Source organism: Eutrema salsugineum, unplaced genomic scaffold (assembly GCF_000478725.1).
Source record: "Eutrema salsugineum unplaced genomic scaffold, Eutsalg1_0 scaffold_10, whole genome shotgun sequence".
NCBI classification, from domain to species: domain Eukaryota; kingdom Viridiplantae; phylum Streptophyta; class Magnoliopsida; order Brassicales; family Brassicaceae; genus Eutrema; species Eutrema salsugineum.
The window spans coordinates 11,814,507-11,841,621 of record NW_006256908.1 but is presented as its reverse complement, the minus strand read 5'-3'; the positions used below and the strand labels follow the sequence as shown (position 1 = coordinate 11,841,621).

At 35.6% G+C, this 27,115-nt stretch overlaps 7 protein-coding genes, 1 long non-coding RNA gene and 1 other non-coding gene across 12 annotated transcripts; 4 read left to right on the top strand and 5 right to left on the bottom strand.

Moving 5' to 3' along the window:
- The first annotated feature begins 1,955 nt into the window (after window positions 1–1,955).
- On the top strand, window positions 1,956–3,682 carry LOC18026751 (aspartic proteinase CDR1). The gene has a single exon (XM_006411507.2). The coding sequence runs from the start codon at window positions 1,970–1,972 to the stop codon at window positions 3,542–3,544; it is 1,575 nt and encodes a 524-aa protein (XP_006411570.1). The 5' UTR covers window positions 1,956–1,969; the 3' UTR covers window positions 3,545–3,682.
- Window positions 3,683–3,691: 9 nt separating this feature from the next.
- LOC18026749 (putative protein TPRXL) lies at window positions 3,692–4,721 on the bottom strand. The gene is made up of 3 exons (XM_006411508.2): window positions 4,382–4,721; window positions 4,108–4,182; window positions 3,692–4,029 (listed from the first exon to the last, which is right to left on the bottom strand). The coding sequence occupies exons 1-3, from the start codon at window positions 4,596–4,598 to the stop codon at window positions 3,719–3,721; spliced, it is 603 nt and encodes a 200-aa protein (XP_006411571.1). The 5' UTR covers window positions 4,599–4,721; the 3' UTR covers window positions 3,692–3,718.
- A 63-nt stretch (window positions 4,722–4,784) lies between these two features.
- On the bottom strand, window positions 4,785–4,857 carry TRNAR-ACG. Its single transcript has one exon. It is a non-coding gene; the product is annotated as a tRNA-Arg (tRNA).
- Window positions 4,858–7,038: 2,181 nt separating this feature from the next.
- Window positions 7,039–10,482, top strand: LOC18026748 (probable receptor-like protein kinase At2g42960). Of its 2 annotated transcripts, none has more exons than XM_024148216.1 (8): window positions 7,039–7,318; window positions 7,941–8,671; window positions 8,764–8,868; window positions 8,969–9,091; window positions 9,179–9,349; window positions 9,459–9,588; window positions 9,682–9,891; window positions 10,004–10,482. In XM_024148216.1, the coding sequence occupies exons 2-8, from the start codon at window positions 8,007–8,009 to the stop codon at window positions 10,127–10,129; spliced, it is 1,530 nt and encodes a 509-aa protein (XP_024003984.1). In that variant the 5' UTR covers window positions 7,039–7,318; window positions 7,941–8,006; the 3' UTR covers window positions 10,130–10,482. The 2 variants fall into 2 exon arrangements, with proteins under 2 accessions (XP_024003984.1, XP_006411569.2); XM_006411506.2 differs by having other exon boundaries at window positions 7,039–7,477.
- A 6,371-nt stretch (window positions 10,483–16,853) lies between these two features.
- On the top strand, window positions 16,854–17,272 carry LOC112090206. The gene is made up of 2 exons (XR_002901549.1): window positions 16,854–16,983; window positions 17,060–17,272. It is a non-coding gene; the product is annotated as an uncharacterized LOC112090206 (long non-coding RNA).
- Window positions 17,273–17,920: 648 nt separating this feature from the next.
- On the bottom strand, window positions 17,921–20,658 carry LOC18026746. 2 transcript variants are annotated; one of them, XM_006411504.2, is made up of 8 exons: window positions 20,275–20,658; window positions 19,822–20,185; window positions 19,545–19,733; window positions 19,333–19,424; window positions 19,131–19,190; window positions 18,958–19,027; window positions 18,569–18,772; window positions 17,921–18,484 (listed from the first exon to the last, which is right to left on the bottom strand). In XM_006411504.2, the coding sequence occupies exons 1-8, from the start codon at window positions 20,427–20,429 to the stop codon at window positions 18,092–18,094; spliced, it is 1,527 nt and encodes a 508-aa protein (XP_006411567.1). In that variant the 5' UTR covers window positions 20,430–20,658; the 3' UTR covers window positions 17,921–18,091. The 2 variants fall into 2 exon arrangements, with proteins under 2 accessions (XP_006411567.1, XP_024003834.1); XM_024148066.1 differs by having other exon boundaries at window positions 17,921–18,479.
- A 406-nt stretch (window positions 20,659–21,064) lies between these two features.
- LOC18026745 (AT-hook motif nuclear-localized protein 16) lies at window positions 21,065–21,976 on the top strand. Its single transcript, XM_006411503.2, has one exon. It carries the CDS (start codon window positions 21,188–21,190, stop codon window positions 21,974–21,976), a length of 789 nt encoding a protein of 262 aa, XP_006411566.1. The 5' UTR covers window positions 21,065–21,187.
- Window positions 21,495–24,025, bottom strand: LOC18026744 (pentatricopeptide repeat-containing protein At2g42920, chloroplastic). 2 transcript variants are annotated; one of them, XM_024148065.1, is made up of 3 exons: window positions 22,251–24,025; window positions 22,082–22,130; window positions 21,495–21,990 (listed from the first exon to the last, which is right to left on the bottom strand). In XM_024148065.1, the coding sequence occupies exon 1, from the start codon at window positions 24,018–24,020 to the stop codon at window positions 22,377–22,379; it is 1,644 nt and encodes a 547-aa protein (XP_024003833.1). In that variant the 5' UTR covers window positions 24,021–24,025; the 3' UTR covers window positions 21,495–21,990; window positions 22,082–22,130; window positions 22,251–22,376. The 2 variants fall into 2 exon arrangements, with proteins under 2 accessions (XP_024003833.1, XP_006411565.2); XM_006411502.2 differs by having other exon boundaries at window positions 21,495–22,130.
- Window positions 24,026–24,261: 236 nt separating this feature from the next.
- Window positions 24,262–26,575, bottom strand: LOC18026743 (ribose-phosphate pyrophosphokinase 4). Its single transcript, XM_006411501.2, has 7 exons — window positions 26,303–26,575; window positions 25,612–25,927; window positions 25,420–25,515; window positions 25,251–25,319; window positions 25,041–25,169; window positions 24,671–24,770; window positions 24,262–24,555 (listed from the first exon to the last, which is right to left on the bottom strand). Exons 1-7 carry the CDS (start codon window positions 26,473–26,475, stop codon window positions 24,425–24,427), a joined length of 1,014 nt encoding a protein of 337 aa, XP_006411564.1. The 5' UTR covers window positions 26,476–26,575; the 3' UTR covers window positions 24,262–24,424.
- Window positions 26,576–27,115: the final 540 nt, after the last annotated feature.

Sequence of the window (27,115 nt, the reverse complement as noted above, 5' to 3'; positions counted from 1 at the left end):
AATGAGGATACATTGGAATTACGTGCACACTTAGAAATGAATGTTTGGTGTCGATTATACTGTCAATGTTAATCTGTTTGTTCATCTCAGTCTGGTTAGGAACACGTTACACTTGCACACAATCCTCAAAGTCAAATTCGGATATTTTGTTTTATTTCCTAAATAGTGTTGCAACGGAAAAGTATTCAAGTTTTCCAAAGTTTTGGTGCATTTCCAACATAGGTTGGTTTACCTCAATCTTTAATTAATTAAAATAAAGAATGTGAATAACTGTTTACATATGGTTACTCACGGTCAAACACACTTAAGAAGACTCTTCTACAGTCAATTAAAGTATGATAGTCTGATCCCTAACGTGACCTCAGTTAAATATATGTTCTCTGATTAATGGAGTCACATCTAAAAGACTAAAACTATACAACAAAACTAAATATGATTATCAAAAGAGCTATCAAAACCAATTATATTTTAAAATCCCTATATTGTGTAAATAGTAAATAGAATTTGATCAGAACAATAACTATATAAAAATAAAATTACTGAAAATATATATATATATATATATATATTATAGTCTCTCTAGTTAATCAATACAAAATGTGTTTGTTGAAACAAAAAATTATAGCCACTCCGCTTCTTGTTGAATATAGATATATTACGATATGATATTTATAGATCATCATTTGATAAATACCATAAGATTATGATGAATGTTGATGTGATCAATAACAGTTGCGATTTATCTTTCGTCATAATATTTTGGTGAAATTTCGAAGTAATGTTATAATAACAAATGGTGTATTTTTCAGCAAAAATAAAAATCCATTTTTTCTCAATAATGAAATGAAAATCTATTTGAATTTGACAAAATTCTTATTTAATATTTACTTTTGAAGTATTTTATATATATATAAAAGACAATCAACTTTCTCTATATACTTAATACATCAGCATTGGAGAAGTTGACTAAATAATAAATTTTAATATTAAATTTTAAACCATTTAAAAATATGAAAAGTTTGTATTAACTAACATTTATATAAGCACTTAAAGAATATGAAAAAAATTGTATTAACTAACATTTATATTAATGTTAAATAAAAATTTATGTTATAACTAATTAAAAATATTGATAGATATATATTTAATTTTTATATAACTGTTGATTATTTAATAATATTCAAGATGTTAAAATTAAATTTTAAAATTATTTATAATAAAATACTAATAAATAGTAAATAAAATGATGATTAAGATTTCAATTTTTTTTTATTAATTAATTATTAATTAATATTTGTGTAAATGTCAAACAAAAATTTATGATATAACTAATTAAAAATATTGAATGATATGTATTAATTTTAATATAATTTTAGATTATTAAATAATATTCAATATATATTTTAAATTAATATTTAAAAACAAATTTAGAATAAAATATTAACAAATAAGTAAATAATAAGTGATGATTATATTAACTTTTATAAAAATATAACAAAAAAATCGAAAAATTTGAAAAGATAAATCCGCACGTTACGTGCGGATATTCACCTAGTTAGTATAATACCAGCTATAAATATGTAGAATAATAAATTACACATAGAATTTGAACGAATTTGAAAAAAAAGAAAAGGTTTAAGAATTCCGTTTGTTTGAACTGGTCTCACTAAAGACCACCTACAATATTCTACTAACTCGATTTTATATATTTTGAGAAATTGAATTGTATATTTATTTTGTATAATTAGTTAATTCGAGCTCGTTGACTTTCAGCAAATCCTACTTCCCTTGCTCTTTTATGTTAGCTCCTTTGTCTCTTTGATCATTCCTTCATTTATTCGCAATTTCCCACTAAGCTCTTCCGTATTATTCCGAGCTCCATAGTCGCCGGAGATCTCTCTCTCTCACTCTTTTCTTGTTCATTTTTATTTCTTTAATGGTTTTATTAGTAATCTAAGCACCTTAATTGATGTCGACCAAACTAAGCATTATTCTTGGCCTCATTTTCTTCATCATCACACCATTTTCTGGTGACTGTAGAATCCTTTCCGAGAAACATGACCATGATTCTTCATCCTTTTACGGCTTTAGTTTCCAAGATTCGATGCGTTCTAGTTCTGTTTCTTCTTACACAAGCAATGATTGCGGTTTCTCCTTCACAGGACATGATCCTGCCAAGGATCATACCGGAGAATCGGTGAAGTTTCAACTAAAGCGCCGGGATATTAAACAAGAAACCAAGAGAACAACACAATCAGTTGTCGATCTCAAAATCCAAGACCTCACAAGAATGCAGACGCTTCACACACGGGCTAAGAAAACACAGAGCCAGAAAAACGAGATCTTTAAGAAGAAGATTACCTCAGTTCTTTCTCCGGTGAGAGCTCCAGAAGCTTCACCGGGGAACCTGGTGGCGACACTCGAGTCTGGTATGACGCTCGGTTCTGGTGAATACTTCATGGACGTGCTTGTGGGAACACCACCAAAACAGTTCTCATTGATTCTTGACACAGGGAGTGATTTAAACTGGCTCCAATGCCTTCCTTGCTACGACTGCTTCCACCAACACGGCGCCTTTTATGACCCGAAAGCGTCTGTTTCATTCAAGAACATATCATGCAATGACCCTAGATGCAGCCTCATCTCATCACCAGATCCTCCAGTACAGTGCAAGTCGGATAACCAATCATGCCCTTATTTCTACTGGTATGGAGACAGATCAAACACCACAGGAGATTTCGCGGTTGAGACATTCACCGTTAGTCTCACGAACTCCGAGGGAGGAAGCTCAGAGTACAAGGTGGAAAATATGATGTTTGGTTGTGGCCATTGGAACCGAGGTCTGTTCAGTGGTGCTTCAGGTCTGCTTGGGTTAGGAAGAGGACCTCTTTCGTTTTCTTCTCAGCTTCAATCTCTCTATGGTCATTCCTTTTCTTATTGCCTTGTCGATAGAAACAGCGACACCAATGTAAGCAGCAAGCTGATCTTTGGAGAAGACATTGACTTGCTGAACCACCCAAATTTGAATTTCACATCTTTTGTGAACCACACAAATGCTGTGGAGACATTTTACTATGTACAGATCAAATCCATTCTAGTGAACGGCGAAGCACTGGACATACCTGAAGAAACATGGAATATCTCTTCAGATGGTGCTGGTGGAACCATCATTGATTCAGGTACAACCTTAAGCTACTTCACGGAACCAGCGTATGAGATCATCAAGAACAAGTTTGCAGAGAAAGGGAAAGACAAGTACCCGGTGTTTAGAGATTTCCCGGTGCTAGATCCTTGCTTCAACGTGTCTGGCGTGGAGGAGAACAACATTCAGCTGCCTGAGCTCGGGGTTGCTTTTGCAGACGGCGCAGTGTGGAATTTCCCAGCCGAGAATACATTCATTTGGTTAAGTGAGGATTTGGTTTGCTTGGCAATCCTAGGAACTCCTTCATTCTCGATCATAGGGAATTACCAGCAACAGAATTTCCATATACTATATGATACAAAGAGGTCTAGGCTAGGATTTGCACCCACAAAATGTGCCTGATTTATAACCTCTTATAGATTATACACATAAAGTAACTGTACACAAGGTAACACTTGAAGATCCTAATCAAATAACACATAGAACCGAGACTTCAAAAGAAAAGATTTATACAAGCTTTGTTCATTACTGGATATCTTTCATTTTGACAAAATTATGGATTTTTATTATACTTAATTAAGGGAAGAGTTGAACATAGCCAGTCAAAATAGCGATCGCTAGGATCAACAAAGGTGGAATGATTACAAAGGCACCGATGGTAGCAAAGAAAACAGAATCATTCCTCTGAGAGACCTCATTAAGGTAGGTTTGCCTCTTAATGTTCCTTTTCTGAGAAGTGGTTAAGAACTTAGGACTCACTTTTTTGAGGTTTTTCCCCAAGGGAATGGTGAAATCGTCGTCTCTGTCGCCAACAAGCCCAGCCAATTGGTCACGGACTGTGAGTCCCCTCGAGCCACCACCACCACCACCACCATCACTCAAGTAACCTGATGATTCATAGAAAAACGCTTTTACGATTTTGTTAAAAACCAAAGCACAAGAGTAAATAAGTAGCAGTCATGTACCGTCGCTTGTGGAAGTTAGCTGTTCGAGGAGATCTAGTTGTGTCCGTGCTGATGAGGAAGAAGAAGAAGAAGAACCTGAAAGGAGACGAATCGATTGTTAATAAAAACTCAATAGAAGAAAGTTGTTTCTCAATTCCCAAGTTCACCGAAGAACCAATTTGGGAAAAGTCCATAGCTTTACGAGACCCGCAAAAACCCTCATTTGAAATCAGAAGTACCTAAGCTCATCGACATGAGAAAACGAGAATCAAACAGCAGAAATCGGATCATGTACCAGAGAAATAAGACGAAGAAGGATCGTCGTTATTGTCGGTGACGCCGCTTTCGCCGCGCTCAGAACGTACGCGTGTTGCTGGAGGAGTAGATGGTTGCAGAAGGAGGTGCTTCTGCTTGGATCGAGACGAAGAAGAAGAAGAAGAAGGAGAAGGAGAAGAAGAAGATATCGGGTTCGAAATTGGATGAAGAGAAGCGGAGAAGAAATTCAAGGCCATGATCTAGAGAAAGGCTGACACTTCCACTGCAAAATTTCGATTTTTTGTTTCTTTACTGTTCCTCTGGAATTTCCGATTTTTGAGAGGCCAGGAAAGTTTTCAAATTTTATTTGGAAAAAAGAATATCTGAACCAAAATAACCGCTTCAATTTGATTTATTTTAAAAAAAAAAAAAAAATGGAAAAACGACTCCACTGGAGTTCGAACCCAGAGTCTCTGGTTTCGTAGACCAGCGCCTTATCCATTGGGCCATGGAGTCGTGTTTGTTGAATGATTTCAGTTATAACATAATACCCCTAAATACTAAGCTTCAACTAAACTCTAATTTCAAGTTCATTTTTGCCGCAATAAAGATCACGACACAAAATTACTACATACTGAGATCTATATTAAAGACAGCAAAGTAAGAATTTTAACATTTAATTGACTAAGATATCCAAAAACTTACAACACTAGATCATAAAGGGTTGCTCATGAATATATTTGTTTAATACATATGCCAACTTCGTAACATAAGCCAACTTCATAAAAGGGTTGATGTAAATAACTATATCATCCTGAGGAAAAAAATGTTTTGCTCTCTTCTATACTCAAATAGATTAACAGTAATCGAAGTAAACATATATTGTATCTACAAATTTTGAGATAATTATGTATAATAAAATTCGAAAACACTATCTTTTATAGTGAGGCTTACCTATGTCACTTCTTTTATATTGTTTGCACTGTTTCTCATATGTTGATGGAATTCCACTATGCTAAATGATGGGAGAAGAAAGTAGCTCTAGATATATAAACTGGATAGTTAATTTTTGAACACTTATATTTATATGTTTTACGTAACTCCCTACTATGAGAGATTCACATGTATATCTCCCACCAATTAAAGTTTTATGTTGAGGTATTACCAAGGCCGGATCTGGGAACAGCCTGATGAAACATCCGCCTATAGCCTCTAAATTTTTCTTTGGTTATTTACGAATTTTTCAGCCCTCAAATCACAAAAAAATATTTGTTCTTAAATTGTTTCTAACCCTCAAATTCTCAGATCCGGCCTGGGTATTACCGTTGTTTTCGAGCTCCAAACTCTCAGAAATTCTTAAAATTAATGTATATGTATGATCGAAGCAAAATTTTATATTTCTAATTTCTTAAATTCAAGCGAATTTCAACTACTTAGTTTATAAGCTAAATTAATAATAGTTGTTAGATGAGTGAATCTCTTTTGTTTTTCATGGGATTTGAACCCTTTATTCTTGTTTGTTATGATGTCTGATTTGCCAAAACAAACTTTTGCACATTAGATATTAGATATGAAAGTTTTTTGAATTTGTGATCAGATTTTAATGACACTTGGTTATTTGCATCAAACCCATGTGATTCATTATATACATAATTATATACATAACTAGATGTTTATAAAGAAAAAAGCATTTTGACAAATCGGCGTCAATAGGAGCATAAATTTAACACATGGAAAACATTGTAGTGTATACATAATTGATCAAGAGTAATCATTATTATTTTTCCACTTTCCATCACAAAACTTGGGAGAATAATACTGAGGACGAATCTAACTCAAAGGAGGTGTAAGACACGTGAGTAGCACGTGATCACATGGCGGCAACAACAATATTCAGGAAACTGGCCATTCTTTCTCTGCAAAAACCTGGCCATTGCCTGTAAACCCCACCCACCATCAACCAATAAGACCACGACCAGATTGCAAGTGCAAATTTTTTAATAATAATACTTAGGGACTTAAAATGACTATAATTATGTTAAAAAGCTGATAAGATTTTTTTGTTATTTTTCTTGGCAAAAAAAAAGAAAAAGAAAAAACTTTATCCAAAAGTTATGCTTCAAGTAAAGCCTCCATCAAAGGCTTTTAATCTCTCTCTCTCATGGATTCATTATCTCCAAGAAAGGCACATTGGTTTCTTTACTTATGAGTTTGTAACATTCCCCAAAATAAATATACATATTTATTCTCTCGAGCCAAATATCACAGTAAAATTTCTTCAATACATGTTTATCATAAATAATTTAATGAATGAGCCATTTTCTGAAAAACTTATTGAAGTAAACAAAAATATTAATTTAATTTCATACTTAGATAGAATCCAAATTTGACATGTGATTATGTGAAAGGAAGAAAAAAAAAGGCTTATTGAAGAGTGAGAATATAAATAATAGACCCATCCTTGCTACAAAAAAAAAGAAAAGAATAAATAATAGACCTAAAATCCCAAAGCCTGTGTTTTGGGAATTACCTCTTCTGTGCTTTGCCTCCCTATCTCTATGATCTATCCACTTCATTTTTTTTGTGGGTTATTTTAACAATAATTGTTAAAAATCTTTTTTTTTTTTTCAACCAGCTATAAATGTCACAGTTGACAAATCCACTGTCATTGCTTTACCTTCACTGCTCTCTCTACTCTCTCTCTATCTCTCTTCTTTCTCTCTCTCTTGTTTCCTCCATTGCAAACAAAGCTTTCTTTCCAGCTTTAGTACATATCACCAACCATTTTCACCAAACTTTTTTTTTCTCTCCGATAAGCCATTACTCTGTATTTCTATATACGCTTCCTTGATATATTATGATTCTTTTGATTTTGCTCAGATTTTTTTATTAAAAAATCATAAACCTAAATCGATTCCCTTCTGGGTGGACTCAGAGCTAAGCTCTCAAGAGGAACTTCATCTCGAATTCATCATTGGTATATATCTTTGCCAATTGATTTCTGTGGTTTTTGTCTATTCCACTATCATTCAGGTTTGCTTCCAAAGGAGAATAAAAATGGAGCCTTTTTTTTTTCACCGTTGTTTCTTCTGTTCTAAGATGAAGATAAATCAAAAGGGCAACCCCACACTCTAATGTAAATTTATGCTCTTTCTTTTTTGTTTCATGAGAAGAAAAAACGTTTCTTTTTTCCCTGAATGTTCTCTCTAAATTGTCTCTTGCTTCAAACTTAAGTGATGTTTTTTCAATGGTTTAAAAGCCGGGATTCTCTTGTTTCTCGACTTCCATCCTTTGTGGGGACACGTAGTGCCCATGACTTGCTTGTTGATATGCCGCAATTATATTACTGATAAAGTGTGCGTTTTTATTTTTTACTATTTCGGTGTTTCTGTGTGTGAAGGGTCTTTTTACTTACGTTCACTAGGTTCTTCCATCTGACATCAGATTTGAGTTACACAGAAACTGAATTAAACACTTCCATTGCTTTTAGGATTTATGTTTCCGTGTATACATGAGAAGTGTGAAAGTCTGATATCTCCTTAGTCGTTATGTGATGTTTGCAAGTGTTTAAATCTGAGACATGCTCTTTGTTTGTGTAGGTGATTATAGTGAAGTTGCAAGAGAAGCAAAAAGAAGGTTTTTGGCAACTAGATACAGAACCGGAGATGCCACCTGACAGTTCTTTAAACGCTGAAATGTCAAAGAAGATATCATTTTTTGGTTTGAAGGGCTTGAAGTTGTGGGTATGGGTTTGCCTGGTAGTTGGAGTATTCATAGTTATGATTCTCTGCATCTTGTCTCTATGGATCACATTCCGCCGGAAATCGAGAAGATCTTCAAGCAAGTTCCCTTTCAACCAAATACCACATGTCTCCAAAGATATCAGAGTCGACAAGGCTGGGTTTCAGAGTCACAATCCTCAACCTGAAAGTTTATACATCGCAATGAATGATAAATCCACTGACAGAATTTCTGGAAAAACTATGATGTCTCACTTGGGAAGAACCAAGTCTAGTGATAATGATACTCTGAGCCAATGCAGTTCTGTGAATCACCATGAGAGAGCTTGTAGTTCTCATTCCGGTGAAGAAGGAGGATTTGGAAGTGCTGGGAAACAGTATGGAGGACTTGTAACAGCATCTCCTTTGGTTGGTTTACCAGAAATATCCCATCTTGGTTGGGGACACTGGTTTACTCTTAGGGATCTTGAGCTAGCCACCAACCGTTTTGCAGCAGAGAATGTGATCGGAGAGGGTGGTTATGGAGTAGTTTATAGAGGTAAACTCGTAAATGGTACCGAGGTTGCTGTAAAGAAGCTCCTGAACAATCTGTAAGTTTTCAATAGCAATAGTAGATGTTTGTTAATCCTATATCCCAATGCTTCGTTTCCTTAATATTCCCATTGTCAATTTTGGTCTCTAGAGGGCAAGCTGAGAAGGAATTCCGGGTAGAAGTTGAGGCTATTGGTCATGTACGACACAAGAATCTTGTTAGGCTTTTAGGATATTGCATAGAAGGAGTTCATCGGTGAGGTTCACTCGTCTACTCGATTAATTTTATACATCTATCTACCACCGGAGAAGAATGATTTTTATTTACAGTGTCTAATCGAAAATGATGAATGCAGGATGCTTGTTTATGAGTATGTGAATAGTGGTAACTTAGAACAATGGCTACATGGAGCTATGCGGCAACATGGCAGTCTCACTTGGGAGGCACGGATGAAGATCATTATTGGTACTGCACAAGCGTAAGTGGTTATTAAGTGTCTGTGTAAAGTTAATTGCCTTTAATTGGATATTAAAAGGGTCTGCAATTGTACAATTTTATTTTACAGGCTTGCATATTTACATGAAGCAATAGAACCAAAAGTGGTCCACAGAGATATAAAGGCAAGCAATATATTGATTGATGATGAGTTTAATGCAAAACTCTCTGACTTTGGATTAGCAAAGCTCTTGGATTCTGGTGAGAGTCACATCACAACCAGAGTCATGGGAACCTTTGGGTAAAGTCCAAAACTTTGTACCCTCCTAAGGCCATAATAGTTAATTATTGTTTTCTGCAGATGATGTCCTTACAAAGAAATAATTGCTGTCTTTTGATTATTGTTTCAGATATGTAGCACCAGAATATGCTAATACAGGTCTGTTAAACGAAAAAAGCGATATATATAGCTTCGGTGTTTTGCTTCTTGAAGCTATAACTGGACGAGATCCAGTTGATTATGGACGTCCTCCTAATGAGGTGAGGCTTAATTAAATTGTGTCATTGTATCGAAAAAAGTGTGATGAATATGTTCATTTCTTGGAATCTTGAATGGGTTTTGTGTTTTGGCAGGTAAATCTTGTTGAATGGCTAAAGATGATGGTTGGAACAAGAAGAGCCGAAGAAGTTGTGGATCCAAGACTTGAACCTAGACCGAGCAAAAGTGCTCTGAAACGTGCACTTTTGGTTTCGCTTAGATGCGTCGATCCTGAAGCAGAGAAACGTCCTAGAATGAGTCATGTTGCGCGGATGCTTGAATCCGATGAACACCCTTTCCGCGAGGTATAAATATTTTATAATCAAAGCAATATGATGGTGCAAGGCTGCAACAAAATTGTTTATACGTTTCCGTATTTGTAATAAATCAAAACAAAATAATTCATGTTTTTGGCAGGAGAGGAGGAACAGAAGGAGCAGAACCGCGAGCATAGAGATTGTTGAGACCAAAGACGAATCTGTTGGTCCTAGTGGCGCAGAGACTCGCATTACAAATACAAAGCTTGAGAAGGGTAGTGAATAAGAGAAGTAGACGTGACACAAACGCCATTTAGGCTGGCTCTGTAGCTTCTTCAACTGTTCTTGCTCAAAAGCTCTGTTTCTACTTGGCAACTAATTGATCGATGATAGCACACACACACACACAAACAAGTTTGGTGCCTGTGGAGAGAGGCGAAGAAGACATCTCTCACACATGATCAAAATGAGCCTAAGAGTGAGGACTGATGCAATCTTATGAGGCATTTTGGTTATGTTTTCTTTTTTTTTTTTAGTTTTTTTCTTTACAAATCAGATGGTTTGATAAGATTTCCTGTCTTGTTTGTACGGAATTTTTGTTAGTCAAAGACATGTGCTCAAAATGCTGTGGCGTAGGAGAGAGGGAGTGAGAGACGTCATTGTAGAAAATCTATTTAATCGATGACGTACGCAGAAAAAGAGCATAACGACGGAAGAAAGAGTTCAAAACTAAGTTCAATATTAGTGGCTAACTTACTTAAAATCATTAAACACAGTATTGATTATTGAACAAGGACGAAAAAAAGGAAAGGTACGAAACTGAATAATTAATACGGAGTACAATTGTATTAGTCTTAAGGTCTATACAAACCTTTTGCTTTCCTTGCATTATCTGTCAAATGTTGCGTCGTTTATGTCGTATTGTTTTTTGTGATTCTCACTTTCTCATAGTCATTATAAAATTGTTGAATTTAGATTCTTGGACACTTTCAAATCACGTGGCCAGTTAAAAGCTACAAAGAAATTCCATAAACTCTGCATACCTATCAAATACATTAAGAGAACACCGAATTTATGAAACCAATGCGTCTTTAGTTCAAAAATCATACAATGTTTTGCTAAGTGTAAGAGAATAGAGAAGGAACTTGACATACATTCTAAGAGCGTATGAGATAGGGAAAAAAAAGCCAAGTATATGGGATTGTTTGCAAGCTAAAAATGCTATGCATATCCACAGAGGTTTTTTGCCTTCAGGGTTTTTACGTTTTCTAACAAAAATTAATTACTTTTTTCGAATTTTGTGTTGGTTTCTATACAAAGTTTAGTCAAAGTTATATTAATGATACGTTTTAAATTTAAGTCAAAGTTGAGATTAATTTTTCTTGCTCAAAAATTTTTATTAGCAAATATGGAAGATTCATTTACGGTTAAAATAAAAGTAAAAGCTTGGATGATTTTTATATCTTTTTCAATAGAACTAAACTGGAGAAAATATAATGGCAATCACAAAAACCTTCGTGGCCCTTTTTTTGCTAGTGACATTAGCAATTTCGTTGTCCAACTACAACGTTTTGGCCGTATCAAGTATGAGGGTTTGAATATATTTTTCCAATTGATTATTATTGAAAATAATAAGAGCAACAGTTGAATTTTTTTATTTTTTAATATAGAAGTGGTAATCGCCATGTGTAACAGCATGTATACGTGTTTGTAAGAACTTCAATTTAGATATATGTATATATATTTTATTACTGATAATACTAACAATGGATTTTGTACATGCAGTGATCAAGGCAGCAAACTCTGGTCCTTGCATTGCTACATGTGTGCCAGGAAAGTATGAAGGTTATGAATGCAATCATGACTGTTTCAACAATGGGTATGATGATGGAAAATGTGATCCAAAAACTAAAAAATGTTGTTGCATACAATAATAGAAATCGATCATTCTCCTATTTTCCAAAATATGACTTATTTACTGTTGGTCTTTAGTTGTATTAAATAAAAATTCAGCGAAATCAAACCTATTATACTATACTATCGCTTTTACAACTTAACTATATGACCCGCATTACAAATACAAATACAAAGCTTGAGTAGACTAGTGAATAAGAGAAGTAGACTGTAGACGTGACACAAACGCCATTAGGCCCGGTTCTGTAGCTTCTTCAACTCTTCTTGCTCAAAAGCTCTGTTTCTACTTGGCAACTAATTGATCGATGATTGCGCACACACACAAACAAGTTTGGTGCTTGTGGAGAGAAGGCGAAGAAGAAATCTCTCTCTCTCTCACATGATCACCCTATGAGTGAGGACTGATGCAATCTTATGAGGCATTTTGTTTTATGTTTTCTTCTTTTTTAAGTTTTTTTCTTTACAAATCAGATGGTTTGATTAGAATTCCTGTCTTCTTTGTACGGTGTACGGAACTTTTGTTAGTCAAAGACATGTGCTCAAAATGCTGTGGCGTATGAGAGAGGGAGAGAGAGACGTCATCGTAGTAAATCTATTTAATCGATGACGTACGCAGAAAAAGAGCATAACGACAGAAGAAAGAGTCCAAAACTAAGTTCAATATTAGTGGCTAACTTACTTAAAGGCATTAAACACAGTACTGACTACTACTGAACAAGGACGAAAAAAAGAAAGGTACAAAACTGAATAATTAACTCAATATTAGTTTTATCAGATCATCTCCATTAATGTAATTCATGTTAGATCTCTTAAGAATTATTTAATAATTTTTTTTTAAGAGTTAGAGATAATTAAGAGACTCTTGGGTTTTCTCCTCCATTAGTGAGAAACGAAGAAGCAGTAACAAAGCTTCGAAATCGATCCTCAAAATCGATTTTTCAACTTGCTCGCAATTCACACTATAGCGAATGCATGAAGAATCAGGCCTCGGGCATCGGAAACACCACCTACGACAGTTGCGGCGAGTTCGTTAGCGCCCTACGAGAGAAGATTTTATGAATTGCTTTGCATGCGCTTCATCAGGTGGCAACGATTTGGTGGAGAAAAAGGAAAGAAGAGGTTGAAGACGAAATTCATGGCGGAGCAGAGAAGTGAGAGAGAGAAGGGTTGAAGACAAAGCCACGAAGAAGATGAATTTAAAAAAAATGAAATAAAATAATTCAATAAAACTAAAAAAATAAATAAACAGCCAATAATATATTACCACGTATTTTATAAGACCGTCTTTTGTGCTTCTTATATAAGGAGCGCTCTTTACCAAAATTAATCTAAAACTAATTTTTTAATATTTTTACCTATAAAACCGAGCCACCAAATGGGTTTAAAAACCTTGATGGAGATACTCTAAAGTCCATACAAACCACTTAGCTTTTTCCTTGCATAGTTGCATTATCTGTCAAATGTTGCGTCGTTTTTGTCGTATTGTGTTTTGTGATTCTCAATTTCTCAGTCATTATAAAACTGTTGAAATTAGATTCTTGGACACTTTCCCATCACGTGGCCAGTTAAAAGCTACATAAGAAATTCCATAAACTCTGCATACCTATCAAATACATTAAGAGCAGAATTTATGAAACCAATGCGCCTTTAGTTCAAAAATCATACAATGTTTTGCAAAGTTTAAGAGAATAGAGAGGGAACTTGACATACATTCTAAGACCGTATGAGATAGGGAAAAGCCAACAATATGGGGTTGTTTGCAAGCTAAAAATGCTATGCATACCCAGCGTGGTTTTTCCGTTCTAGGTTTTTACGTTTTCTAAAAAATTTATTACTTTTTTGAAATTTTGTGTTGGTTTCTATACAAATTTTAGTCAAAGATATATTAAGGATACGTTTTAAAATTAAGTCAAAGTTGATATTATATTTTCTTGCTTAAAAATTATTATTAGCAATTAAGGAAGATTCATTTACATATATATATATATATATATATATGAATGTATTGTGAAGAACTAAAACATTTAAAGTATAATATTTTGTCTTTTCAATAGAACTAAACTAGAGAAAATATAACGGAAATCACAAAAACCTTCGTGGCCCTTCTTTTGCTAGTGACATTAGCAATTTCGTTCTCCACCTACAACGTTTTGGCCGTATCAAGTATGAGGTTTTTGAATATATATTTTTTCCAATTGATTATTATTAATCATAGTAAAAGCAACAATTGAAATCTCATCTTTTCATATAGAAGTGGTAATAGCCATGTGTATCAGCATGTATACGTGTTTGTAATAACTTCAAATTGTTATTACTGATGATGCTAACAATGGGTTTTGTCTATGCAGTAATCAAGGCAGCAAAGTCCGATCCTTGCATTGTCATTGCTACATGTGTGCCAGGAAAGTATGAAGGTTTTCAATGCAATCATGATTATGCAACGAATGGGTATGATGATGGAGACTGTGATCCCAAAACTAACAAATGTTGTTGCATACAATGATAGCAATCGATCATTCTCCTATTTTCCAAAATATGATTTTTTTTTACTGTCGGTTTTTAGTTGTATTGAGTAAAGAATTCAGCAAAATAAAACTTATTTTGATATACTATCGTTTTTACCAATAAAACCTATTTCGTTCAAAAAACTAAATGAAGAACCCCGTACACAATCTATTTTCTGTGCAAATTTTTTCTTCATTATTATTTAGATTTTTTGTTGTAATATATTTGATTAATATTACGTACCACTAAAGAAATTTTAAAAATAGGATTAAATCATTTAACCAGAGAAAGAAAATCAAATTGGGTTCAAACCAGACTAATAAATTCTCTAAAATCTGATTAAACGTTATTCGAAACACACCTGAACCAGATAGAAGAAGATTTAAGCCCATTAGACCCACTATGGAAGATGAATCTGATTAGTCATGACTCAAAATGTTTGAACCAAGTCATCAGAAGCGGTAATGCGGTGTGTTGCGATGTGACGATCTAATGGAGGAGGCACAATTTCTCATTCGATGAAATTGCCTCTTTCGATCTCTACGATAGATCTTGTTCACACTACTTCACTTGGATTGTGAGCTTTAACCCTCCAAAGCACTCTGCCTTGAAAAGCCAAGAATGTCACTTTGATGTTAGACATGTCCAAGATGGCAGGATCTCTAACCGCATCGTTGAATTTCACCAAACATCCCTAAAACAACCAATGCTAGTAGAAAATGTATCAAATCAGTTCAATTTCTAACAAAAAAAAGAGAGAATAATTCATTCTAGTAGCAACGATGCTCTAATCTAATGGTTATTATAGTTGACGTTTTATTCCCTAAACTTGAAAATTTTGAAACTTAGTTATAAATTTTCTATGTGAATGGTTTATTTCAAGTTAGTCTAATTTACTACATTTTTTTTTGAAATTTTGTGTTAATTGTTATACATTTTCTATGTGAATGGTTCATTACAAGTTAGTCTAGTTTATTACATTATTTGAAAGTTTGTTTTGTTTTCTATACAAAAAGATTATTTTACCATGCGTTTTGGTCTAAAACAAAATTCATAAAACACACATTTTAGACAATCTCATATTTGTGATTTACATGTGTGAAGTGTGATACAGTCTAAACTAAACAAAATGAATAATTTTATCTTTGTTACCGTCATATACGATTCCTGTATCTATATATAACATGTTTTTTAGCCCATTCTGTTACTAATATTATAGATCAAGTTACAGTAATAAAATCATCCAAAAACTAAAAGATATATATATATATATATATATATAACTGTTATCACAATGTTTTATTATTATTTTCTCTTATTATAGTATTAGCGTTTTTGATGTCCAACTACAACGTTTTGACTGCCTTATATATGACAGTTCTTACAATTATCTTCTTCTTTTTTTGCTACAAATTTTCTTATTTTTACTTATGTTTTGCTTATTTTTTGTTTAGATTTTGCTTATATTTTGCTTAATTTCTATTTATTACAATATTTCCTTATTTTATTTATAGTTTTTGTTATGTAAACATAATTTAATTATAAGTGTATTTTTTTGTTTAAAATTTATAGTGTTATATTAATCAATTCCTCATTTGCATTTATATTTTCTTATAATTATAATTAACTATGTAAAATCGGTTTACTTCATGACCAAGAGTGTAGTCAGTGTTAAGTGTGTGTCATCCGATGTACCATAGTGACTTGGTCTTGTCGTATCCGTACGGTTCTTTCAGGGCAGTCTGCAGTGCTTACATGCGCTTGTCGAGTTTGCCATTTACTTTTTGTTCTTATTACAGGTTTAGAAATTTCTGATGGAATAATTTTCCAGAAATTTATATTATTATTGACTTAACCAATATGAATGCAGACAAAACATAAAAAGATAAATAAAATGTTTAAACTCACAATTCAAAACTACCTAAATTTGGTGATCTTTTAAAAAAGATGGCCAAATGCTGGCTGCTTCCTATTACCACGATATATATTTTTTAGAATTAAAATACCAAATTACTCAATGATTTTCGGATCATGGACTATCATTTTACAACTACTAGCCGTGTCTTTTATGTTTCGAGGAACTTTTTTTTGCAGACCTGAGCGTGAGACTTGGCTTCTCGCTGAAACTTCTTCACCATTTTTTATCATTCGGTTACTAAACCTAGTTCTTATCTTATAGATCAAGTTACAGTAGTAAAAACATCCAACAGCTTCATTAGAAGGCTCAAATCGCCCCAACAGAATACTTAACCAGCACATATTTGGCACATATTAATTATGCTTTGACAACAAAAACAAAAAATTATCATTAATTTTAAAATTTAATATATATAATTAATTTTTTAAAATTTCAGATCTCAAGTACAATATATAAATTTAATTGGGATGTTCAGATTTGTTGTCTATTATTAGTCAGAGTTACATAATTTTTCTTGCTTAAAAGATATATTAGCAAATTTTCATTATGTTCAAATAAAAGTAACAGATTGCACGAGATTTTTTTTTAAGATTGCACGAGATTTTTTATTAACAAAGTCATATACAGTATATATATATTTATATACATATTGTGAAGAACTAAAACATTATAGAATATATTGTCTTCTCAATAGAGCTAAATTAGAGAAAATATAATGGAAATCACAAAAACCTTCGTAACCTTTTTTTTTGTAGTGACATTAGCAATTTCGTTGTCCAATCAAAATGTTTGGGCCGTATCAAGTATGATTTTTTTTTTTTTTCAACTGATTACTATTAAAATATGATTGAACTTTAACAAGGGGTTGTACATTTGCAGTGATCAAGCCAGCAAACTCTGGTCCTTGCATTGCTACATGTGTGCCAGGAAAGTATGAAGTTTCTCAATGCAGTCATGACTGTTTGACGAGTGGGTACAAAAGTGGACACTGTCACATATATGCTAGATGTTGTTGCACACATTGATAGAAATCGACCATTCTTCTATTTTCCAAAAATATGAATTCAGCGAAATAAAACCTACACTATTTTACTACAATATCGCTTTTACATCTTAACTTAACTATACAAATAACTCCGCGCACAATTTTTTTTTTGGGTGCAAATTGTTCTTCCTAATTGTTTAGTTTTTGTTTGTACTCATATTTGATTGATGTTTAAATCGTCATCAGAGGCGGTGTGTTGCAACGTGACGATCTGATGGAGGAGGCACAATTTCTCACTCGATGAAATCGCGTCTTTCGATCTCTACAATAGTTTCTGTTCACTCTACTTCACTTGGATTGTGAGTTTAAACCCTCCAAAGAACTCTGCATTGTAACAAGCCAAGAACGTCACTTTGATGTTAATTGTTAAACATGTCGAATAACTCTAACGGTATCGTTGAAATTCACCTTAACATCCCTAAACCATCCAATGCGAGCAGAAATTATATCAAAATCAGTTCAATTCCTAACAAAAACGAATAATTCGTTCTAGTAGCAACGAAATTATAGTTGGAAGTTTTTCCTTCAACTTGGAAAATTTGAATCTAAGTTAGTAGAAACTCTCTCATGCATGTGTGCAACACAAGACAAGCCAAGTTATAAAATGTTAATATGTGGATGGTTCATTACAAGATATAAGATTAGTTCGCTAAGTGTTGCATAGCTGTGCAATTGAATGAAGCAAGACATACATATTAATCAATCAAAGACACGAAGCAAAATGCATTGATAATGATGATAAGTCCAATAAAGCTAAACTAGAGATATACACATTAATGCAACAATTTTACAAAAACAAACCCGGTTGATTTGGGCATGACTATTTCAACATAAAAACTCAAAATCTTTTTCTTGCTGCTTTGATTTCATTCGATGAGGACGTAACCATTCGGATCATGGACTACCATTCTACTACTAGTAGCCGTGCCTTCTATGTTATGAGGAGCTTTTTTGCAGACCTGAGCGTGAGACTCGGCTTCTCGCTGAAACTTCTTCACCATTTCGTCAAGTTCCAGTTTTCTAATCTCAACATTCTCTTCTGCCTCTGGCTCCTTGAGTCCAAGGTAGAGCAAAGCCGCGCCCACTAGTAACAAACCTGACAAGAAAAGAATGGCTGAGAAAAGTGCAAAGGCTTGTGGGGAATCTTGAGCTCCTGGTATGCCATCTACGTTGATTCCAAATAGACCAGTCACTATTGAGAGCAAAAGACCAACTCCTCCAAAAATTCCGAGGTTGTGTGTAACCGTGAGGCTTCTGTCCTAATCAAAGTCAATAAATGTTCAAATCAAAAATTAAGAAAGCTTATGTACTTATGTCATCATCTGAAATGTGAATTACTCTACCTGTAACCATGCTCGAACCGTGCTCTGCATGACGTCTTGGATAGTGAACAAGCGACCACGGACGGCGTCTTGTTCATTGATCATATCTCGGGTGCTCTTTCTTATTCCTTCTAGCAAGTCTTTTGTTGTATTGCCTTTTAATTGCTGAAGAAGCTCGAACACGATCTCTTCTCTAGCATGAAGCGACCATTTCACCCGTATAACCTGATTCAAAGATATCAAAGACAAATGATGAACATAGCGAGTCGAGAAACAAGTTCTTTCGAAAAGATGGTAGTGGTTCTAAGAGTATTATCGACACTTATATGAAGAAATTAAAAGGGTTAAGTAAACATAGACCAGATAATCTGATCTCCTCCATGGAAATCTAACAAGAAGGGAAGCTTTACCTGAGTAGAAAGCCTTCTGATTTCTTGATTCAAGATTATAGTAAATAGATTTAGATCCTCGTACATTCTCCTGAATTCAAGAAAAACAAAAAACTTTCATGCTCAGTCAGGCTTAAGGAGGAATGGCTACGCAAGAGAAGACTTTAAGATCAGAATAGGTTCAGTTGAAATACTTGTTCATAAACATCAACTCAACTTCATCGGCTGCACCAAATATATACTTCCGGAATAGCCTACATTACAGATATGGATATTATTAACCATCATTGGGTTAAATTCCAGTGTGAAGAATAATCAAAAGGTTCAAGTATCTTGATAGGTAAAAAGATAATACATATTGGTTTATCCTTTACTAAACCAAGGGACGACAAATACCTATCATCCCAGCGTGCAAGGCGACATGCAAGATGTGCTATTAGTTCATGAACGGTTCTTGGAATACAGGCTCCACCAGCAATAAGCATTTCCTAGTAATACACAGAGCATCAGCTTAGACAAAAAAAAAGCCACAGAAGACTGAAAAAACCTGTTTTGATTAATTAATCAAGGAATGAAGGAAACCAATGATTCAGGTGAGAAGAACAAACCTGAACTTCTGTGATACCTAACACACTAATGTTAGAGGCAAAGCCTTTAACGTGCAATGCAGTCACCATAAAGTTCTGAGCTTGCCATGACCTTAAGACAATGGGTATGTCATCTTCTTCGATAAAAGGATCACCAGCTGATTGTCCCAACAGCTCAAACAGCAGTCCACCACCAACTCTAACAGGAACCTATCATCATCCAACAGTTTAACAAGCTTGATCTATTATCACCTGTAGAGTCCATATCACAAAGCAACATTATTCAGATACTATATACCTCATAGAAAATATGTTTCATACGTTCACTTATCAGCTTGGTTTCGTCCCGGAGAGCAACGCTAACAGCCGGATGTAACCAGTGCGCATTATGCAACCACGAGGTGATACCTTGATGGCTTGCATCTACATGGCACCACCATGTTGGACCCGCAAGTGGTCTTTCCCAGTAAGGAGCTGCAAGCTCAGCAACTGTGGCTTCATCTTCATCATCTATGGCAATGTTTTGCAGATCCCAGTCATCATCAACCTTCACAGTATTAACAAGCTCAGAGAGCCTATCCCAACCAATTGGTCGCCAATAACTCCTCGAGTGCTCTTCTTCCCCGGCAACGAATTGGCCTGGTTTACACTCCTTTTTCTTGCTATCACAACAACACTGTTCACAGTTGGTTAAGAGAATCAACAAGAAAAAGGTCATTAAGCGAAATTAGTATGTTAGCAATTATCATACATTTGGAGCAACGTTTCTGGCGAATCTCCTCGCTGTGTAGACTGAAGAACATTTGTGTTGTGATTGGTTATCTTACGATGACCTCGACAAAACTCGAAAGCACAAATAAGCCCATCCGTCCAGAGATTATGATTCTCGCTGTGATTCGCATTCATACTTCAACCAATTTCACTTGATTTCACAGCTTTCGATTCATATCAAATCATCTCGCTTCTGATTCGAAAACAGCAAAAATCACAGAGTCCAAAACAACAGAGAGAGGGAAGCGAACTTAACAAGCACACTCGAATCAAAAACAGAACCACATTTCTCCAACAATTTCCCTAATTTCTGCACCGATTCGAATCAAAAAAGGAGATATTGACCTCCTTGAGAGAAACAGAGAGAGCAATGTGGCACTCGTCTCGAGGAGAGCAGGCGAGAACAAACAAACACGTGTATACCATCAACACACGTGTGATACGGAATTTGGGCCTTATTGGACCCACTCTCTATTACGGGCCCAAATTAGATTCGCATCTTTCTCCCGACTTTTTGATTTGACTGACACAGTCAATTTTTTCATTTGTTTCTCAAATCAGTATTTAATTTAGATTTGGTCCCAGAAGGATATAATTTGGTTGTAAATAGCTACAAGATGTTTAAAAACATTATTATGAATCTCTCTGTTAAAGAAGACAATTGTCATGAATCATCTGTTGAAAAGTAGGCGGCCAGAAACCTTTTTTTTGCAGAATAATTTGTTAATTATTATTAATCACAATTTTGATGACAACTTAACCATCTCCTACTCTTCACAATCATTCTTTTGGTGTCTCTACCATATAATAATTCACCATAATCTCCTTACTTAAACTCACAAACTCCTCTGAAAATTTCTGAATCTTTCAGCTGAAATATATTACTCATAACAATGGCCGGAGGAACAGCTCTAACTCCAACCTCTGTAGGATCTAAGCCAGTTCCAATGAGGAACCATGAAGCAACAGAAAGAGGTAATAACAACAGCAACAACAACAACAACCACCTGAAAGCATTACCCAAAGCGGTCCAACCGGTTTCATCGATCGAAGGAGAGATGGCTAAGAGGCCACGAGGTAGACCTGCTGGCTCCAAGAACAAACCCAAACCACCAATCATTGTGACTCACGACAGTCCAAATTCCCTCAGAGCTCATGCCGTTGAGATCAGCTCAGGCAATGACATCTGTGAGACTTTATCAGATTTCGCAAGAAGGAAACAGAGAGGTCTCTGCATACTAAGTGCCAATGGATGTGTCACCAATGTGACATTAAGGCAGCCAGCTTCATCAGGAGCTATTGTGACATTACACGGACGTTTCGAGATCCTCTCATTGCTCGGATCAATCTTGCCTCCACCAGCACCGCTTGGGATCACTGGTTTGACCATTTACTTAGCCGGGCCTCAAGGACAGGTTGTTGGTGGAGGAGTGGTTGGTGGGCTAATCGCGTCTGGTCCTGTTGTTCTCATGGCTGCATCTTTCATGAATGCTGTTTTTGATCGTCTTCCTATGGACGACGATGAAGCTGCTTCAATGCAGAACCAGCAGTACTACCAGAATGGAAGATCCCGTCCTATAGATGAGATCCATGGACTGCCTCAAAACCTGCTGACTAATGGAAACTCGGGTTCTGATATTTACTCTTGGGGGGCTGCGCAACGTGCCATGTCCAAACCTTGATATTACTCTCTAATCTCCTTGTTTCATCATATCAAAGTACCTTAGCTTTATCATCTAATTTACCTTGGAATCAAAGATCAATGTTTCTGTAGGTAGAGAGAGAACCTTAAGTTTGGTAAAAGAACTGGAACTAATCTTCCTCTGTAGTTTGTACCTGCAACAGTAAGAAGAAGAAACTTATAAAAACATAAGTAATTGTTAATGAAACAAACAGTAAAAATTAGTATATATGTACTATGACTGATTGGCATTATGATAAATCAGTATATATTACCTAATTGATAATCTTCGGCTACATCCTCCGAACTATAAAACTGTTTATTTCTCTGCTAAATAGTGAAACCCATTCTAGTTGTAGCGTCAAACAGTTTCGTTTAGTGTCTTTAAATGACAAAGTTGTTCAGCAAACTGAGGAGTAGCCAGCTTCTGGTTTCAGTGCAGAGACATCCCAATTCAAAACACCTAGTAAACTGTAAATCTCTGAGGATTTAGGATGTCTTTTCCCGCAAGATACAAACTCATGAACTTCAAAATCCACTTCAATCGAACTGCACCCTATTTCTTTCTCCATTTGTCTTTCCTTCATCAAAACCCTCTGCTCAACTGCCTCTTCGAACAAACCATAAGAAGCATAAGCATTAGACATGAGCACATAACCACAAGTGTCATCTGGATCCAGCTTCTTCAAACATTTTGCTGCGCGTTCAGCCATCTCAACATTACCGTTTTTCCTGCAAGCAGAAAGCAAAGAACTCCATATAATAGCGTCTTGTTCCATCGGCATGTTCTTTATCATTGCTTCTGCTTCTTCGAGTAGCCCCGCTCCACCCAGCACATTAACCATGCAAGTGTAGTGTTTTATTGATGGCTCAATCAAATATTTTTCTCTCATCAATCTGAAAAATTCGCCAGCTTCATCTACTTTCCCGGAGTAAGCACAAGCTGTTAAAACACCGATGAAGCTGACAGAATCTGGCTCTAAATCGGAGCTCTCCAATTCCGAGAACAAATCCATGGCTCTTTCCTCGTATCCATTATTAGCTAGACCAAGAACCATCGAGTTCCAACATGATAATTGCTTATTAGGAGCACTCTCAAACACCCTTAAGCCTTCCTCAATGCACCCGCACTTGCAGTACATATCTATGAGTGCTGTAATAACTATACTATTCAACTCAAATCTATTCTTTACTATATATTCATGTATCCATCTCCCTTGCTCGCTTGCTCCGAGGTAAGCACAAGCATTCAACAGACTCACCATTGTAAATCCATCAGGTTTCACATTTCTCTCCTGCATCTTTCGAAACATCTCTAAAGCATCCTTAAATCTACCATTCTTCACAAACCCACTGATCATCGAATTCCAAGAAATTTCATTCCTCTGCGGCATTTCATCAAACAGTTTCTGGGCCTGTTCGATCAACCCGTATCTAGCAAGACCCATCATCATCGAATTCCAAGCAACAACATCGAAATGCTTCATCGCCATGAAAATTCTCCAGGCTTCAACAAAACACCCACAAGTCGCGTACATATGCAGCATCGTATTCCGTATAAACGAGTCGTCTTCAAGTCCTTCTTTGATAACCATCCCGTGCAATTGCATCCCATCCCGAGCTTTCCCAAGACTAGCATAAGCCTTGAACACCGAAGGGTAAGTCAATCTCTGCGGCTTCGCAGACGCAGAGCTAAACATATCGATAAAAATCGTAATCGACATTTCCGGAAACGAGCTCCGAGAGAAACCACGGATTATGGTGTTCCACACAAATGGGTTTTTGTGATTGATCCTTGTGAAGAGCAAATAAGCGTAACTCATGTCAGACGGAGACGTGCAGCAGAAGGCGAGGACGCGGCTCGCGGCGATAGTATCGGAAATTAAACCGGTTTTAATGAGATTGGCGTGGATTTGCTTGAGCTCTCTCATCGTGCTACATTGTGTGTCTATCAATCGGATATGCGAGTTTCCGGAGACGGAAATCGTCGACGAAAACGTCGGCATTGTCATGCCGGAGTAGCAAAAGATCGTCGAAAACATCATTTTTACCCGCCGAATCAAATTTTAAAGGTCGGGGATTATGGAAAAAGGTTATCCTTTTAAAAGAGATTACACACGTGTGCAAAGTGATCGCCATTGACATCGAGATTCAACAACAAGACACACACGTGTGCTCGTCTTCTCTAAATCTTGTCATCATTTCTCTCCCATTCTCTCTGTAAAGTGGATAGTGTTTTAAAGGTTTTTTTTCTCTGTTTCTAAACTTAACGATTCATTTCGTTGCATAACAAGATCAATCAACAAGAAGTGAAGAACAGAAAAGAGGTTTAACAATCTGTCTCAGCAAAAGTGACATGATTATTTCATAAACTATCTCCTACGAGTACAACACCAAGGCAAAAACCACCAAGACGAGCAAAGACCAAGGCTTTATCATCTCTATTGTTTCAAATCTGCAGTGCATCAGCAATGGATCCCGCGAGGCTCAAGACTTCGAAAGGAGCCTTGTTTCCTATGGCCTTAACCGTCTGTGGACAAGAATCCGTAATCCAGAAATAAGCAAACGCCTCTTCTAGTCCTAATTTGAAGACAAAACAAAAACAATATAGATTTCAGTTAAAGCTTACAAGAAGATATAGGAACAAATGATAAATTCCGTTACTTTTTTCTCCTATTGTTTATAAGGTAATTACCGTTGCTCTTGTGAGTGAAACGCTCCCATGAGCTCTTTGGGAAGACACCATGAGTTACATAAGCACTCACCTTCGCGGCTCCATGAGCTGCCAATACTTTCTGCGTGAAACAAATGAACAGTTAAGACGAGTTAAACCACCATATTCTGGACAATCTCAGACTAGGATACTCAGCATTCAACAAGTACATAAAACATCAACTGCAGATTAAAGAATTAACAAAGATTTTTCGATCAAAACTGGTTTGAACTTGGAATACTAACACAATTCAGCCTGAAAGCCTTATAAGAGAAAACCATCTCACAACTATTAACTCATAATTCATGGAATACTGCTCAAGGTGAAAGCAAAAATGCAGGGATCTCAATACCTGGCACTCAATGAGTGTACCCCCAGACTGCACAAGATCATCAACAATAACAACGTGACAACCAGCGGGGTTTCCTTCCTTAAGCCTGACAATTCTCTTATCGCCTTCACGAACCTTTGTGCACACCACCTATTAAGATTTAACATTGGATTTCGTAAGGTATTGTGATGCTCATAGCTTGATAAAACATTAATTTAGATCGCTACAAACCGTGGGATACTGATCCAACAGCTTGTGGAAACGCTTCCAGGCTCCATCATCTGGAAATGCAACTATGATCTGCAAACAAAAAGGAATCAAATTTAGCCAAAAGGAAAAAACGCAAAGAAGTAACTTTCTGATTTGCATGCATCCTTTATCATCTCAGCTATAAACTAACCTTCTCGTTTTGAGGAAGCTGTTGAAGACGTTTCGTCAACAACGGGATTCCAGTCTCAAACAAAGGAAGAACCTGATCAGCAAAGTAAAACCTTTCCTGCAAACACGAGAAAAGATCGAGACAGCGATAGTCAATACTTACAGATCATAGGGAACTAGTCTCATGAATATTGGAAACAGAAAACAAACAAACCTGCAGAGCGTGAATGTCATAGATGACTACACTGGTCGGACCTCCACGCGAAATGGGGATATTGGACACAATCCTTGCCATGGTAAAAGCAGTTGCTACATCTCCTTCCTCTTCCATTCTCTCAAAGGAACCAGTGGGGAAGAAAGGTAACACCAAGGTGAAGGACGCGACAAACAAGCGAGGGAGCAAGTAAATGACAGAGATCTGCTCAAAGATGACCGCTGGAGAACTGAATGAAGCAAGGAAAGCAACGTGCTGGCCTCGGATTTCATGTGCGTTGTTAATAAACAGATTCGGAAATCCATCAGCAAAGCTCCTGAAAGCATATATAAACCAATGAACAAAATATCCTCAATCCCATCTATGAATCACCAAATACTACTATTCACACTAAGAAAGAAAGTGAATTTAAAACACTTATACATTGCAATACTCTTGACATAGGAAACTGAAATTTGCCGGAAAATGAGGGTTTTGAATGCATAAGCCTTAGATCAAACAGCCACACAACCAAAACGCAGATTATGGTGCAGAACAACAAAAGGAAGCTTATTGGCAGAGTGAATCCAAATTTCACAATAAAGACATGATTTTTACTTATCCTAAGCTCACAGAAACCCATGAAGTTTTGAGCATCACCCAGAAATTCAAACAATAGATTCCAGAAATTGGGGAAAGATGAAAAAATTACCTCCAGTTGATGGATTGAAGGGTGATATGATCAGAAGCGGCGGCGATATTGTGAGCAAGCTCTTCGCACTCTAAGCAGTAAAAGAGATGAACTTTCTTCTTCTGTAACTCAGACACGATGGCGTCTTTACAAATCTTGTTCTCCATGATGTTTTTGGCTGCGTTCTCAGACATTGACGCCGTGTGAAGAGCCTGAATGTCTTTTGCTTCGGAATCGGATACACAAAAAGGGTTTAAAGGTTTTTCCCAAAAGGCCTTCTTTTGTTCGGCTGACAATTTTGATTCCTTTACACTTTTTTTGGCTTTTTGTTTTTACCCCAAATCTTATTATATTCCAATCAAATCCAGGTAATGCGTATATTTTTCATTTTTCAAAAAAAAACTAAAAACAACTACTTTACGTTATTGGCTACTGAGTTTTAAAAATGGTTTATAGCGCCCTTCACAATGTTAAAAACTTAGAATTATACTACTGTCTAAACTAGTAAACTGAAGTAGAAAGATAAAATTGAAAGTTTCTGTTTCTCCCTGAAATTTTTCATTTGTGTCATCATTGATTATTTCCAAAACTGAATATTTTGAAATATACACAAGTATCATATTAAAACTCAAACAAGTACCTGGAACTTGCGAGACCTGGGTTTTCATGCAACAATCTATGTCTTTAATATCTTTGGACAATAACAGGTTAATTAGTTTTCACTTTGTTCAAACTCGGGATTTTCAAAAATATCTCTCTTTTTAAAAAAAAAAAATGGTTACATAATAGTATAATACACTAATGGTGATAAGAAAACATATACTACTATACTTT

Excerpts from the sequence above, each read along its gene's own strand:
- LOC18026746 (XM_006411504.2), bottom strand. The coding sequence starts at position 20,429 with ATGAATGCGAATCACAGCGAGAATCATAATCTCTGGACGGATGGGCTT. Across the intron at positions 19,191-19,332 it reads CTTGCACGCTGGGATGATAG|GCTATTCCGGAAGTATATAT; the intron begins GTATTTGTCGTC and ends TCTGTAATGTAG. Across the intron at positions 19,028-19,130 it reads GAGTTGATGTTTATGAACAA|GAGAATGTACGAGGATCTAA; the intron begins GTATTTCAACTG and ends TCTTGAATTCAG.
- LOC18026751 (XM_006411507.2), top strand. The coding sequence starts at position 1,970 with ATGTCGACCAAACTAAGCATTATTCTTGGCCTCATTTTCTTCATCATC.
- LOC18026745 (XM_006411503.2), top strand. The coding sequence starts at position 21,188 with ATGGCCGGAGGAACAGCTCTAACTCCAACCTCTGTAGGATCTAAGCCA.
- LOC18026749 (XM_006411508.2), bottom strand. The coding sequence starts at position 4,598 with ATGGCCTTGAATTTCTTCTCCGCTTCTCTTCATCCAATTTCGAACCCG. Across the intron at positions 4,183-4,381 it reads TTCTTCGTCTTATTTCTCTG|GTTCTTCTTCTTCTTCTTCC; the intron begins GTACATGATCCG and ends GTCTCCTTTCAG. Across the intron at positions 4,030-4,107 it reads GCTAACTTCCACAAGCGACG|GTTACTTGAGTGATGGTGGT; the intron begins GTACATGACTGC and ends ATGAATCATCAG.
- LOC18026748 (XM_024148216.1), top strand. The coding sequence starts at position 8,007 with ATGCCACCTGACAGTTCTTTAAACGCTGAAATGTCAAAGAAGATATCA. Across the intron at positions 8,672-8,763 it reads AAGAAGCTCCTGAACAATCT|AGGGCAAGCTGAGAAGGAAT; the intron begins GTAAGTTTTCAA and ends TTTGGTCTCTAG. Across the intron at positions 9,892-10,003 it reads ATGAACACCCTTTCCGCGAG|GAGAGGAGGAACAGAAGGAG; the intron begins GTATAAATATTT and ends TGTTTTTGGCAG.
- LOC18026744 (XM_006411502.2), bottom strand. The coding sequence starts at position 24,020 with ATGATGTTTTCGACGATCTTTTGCTACTCCGGCATGACAATGCCGACG.
- LOC18026743 (XM_006411501.2), bottom strand. The coding sequence starts at position 26,475 with ATGTCTGAGAACGCAGCCAAAAACATCATGGAGAACAAGATTTGTAAA. Across the intron at positions 25,320-25,419 it reads AGCTTCCTCAAAACGAGAAG|ATCATAGTTGCATTTCCAGA; the intron begins GTTAGTTTATAG and ends TTTTGTTTGCAG. Across the intron at positions 24,556-24,670 it reads TTTCACTCACAAGAGCAACG|GACTAGAAGAGGCGTTTGCT; the intron begins GTAATTACCTTA and ends TCTTCAAATTAG.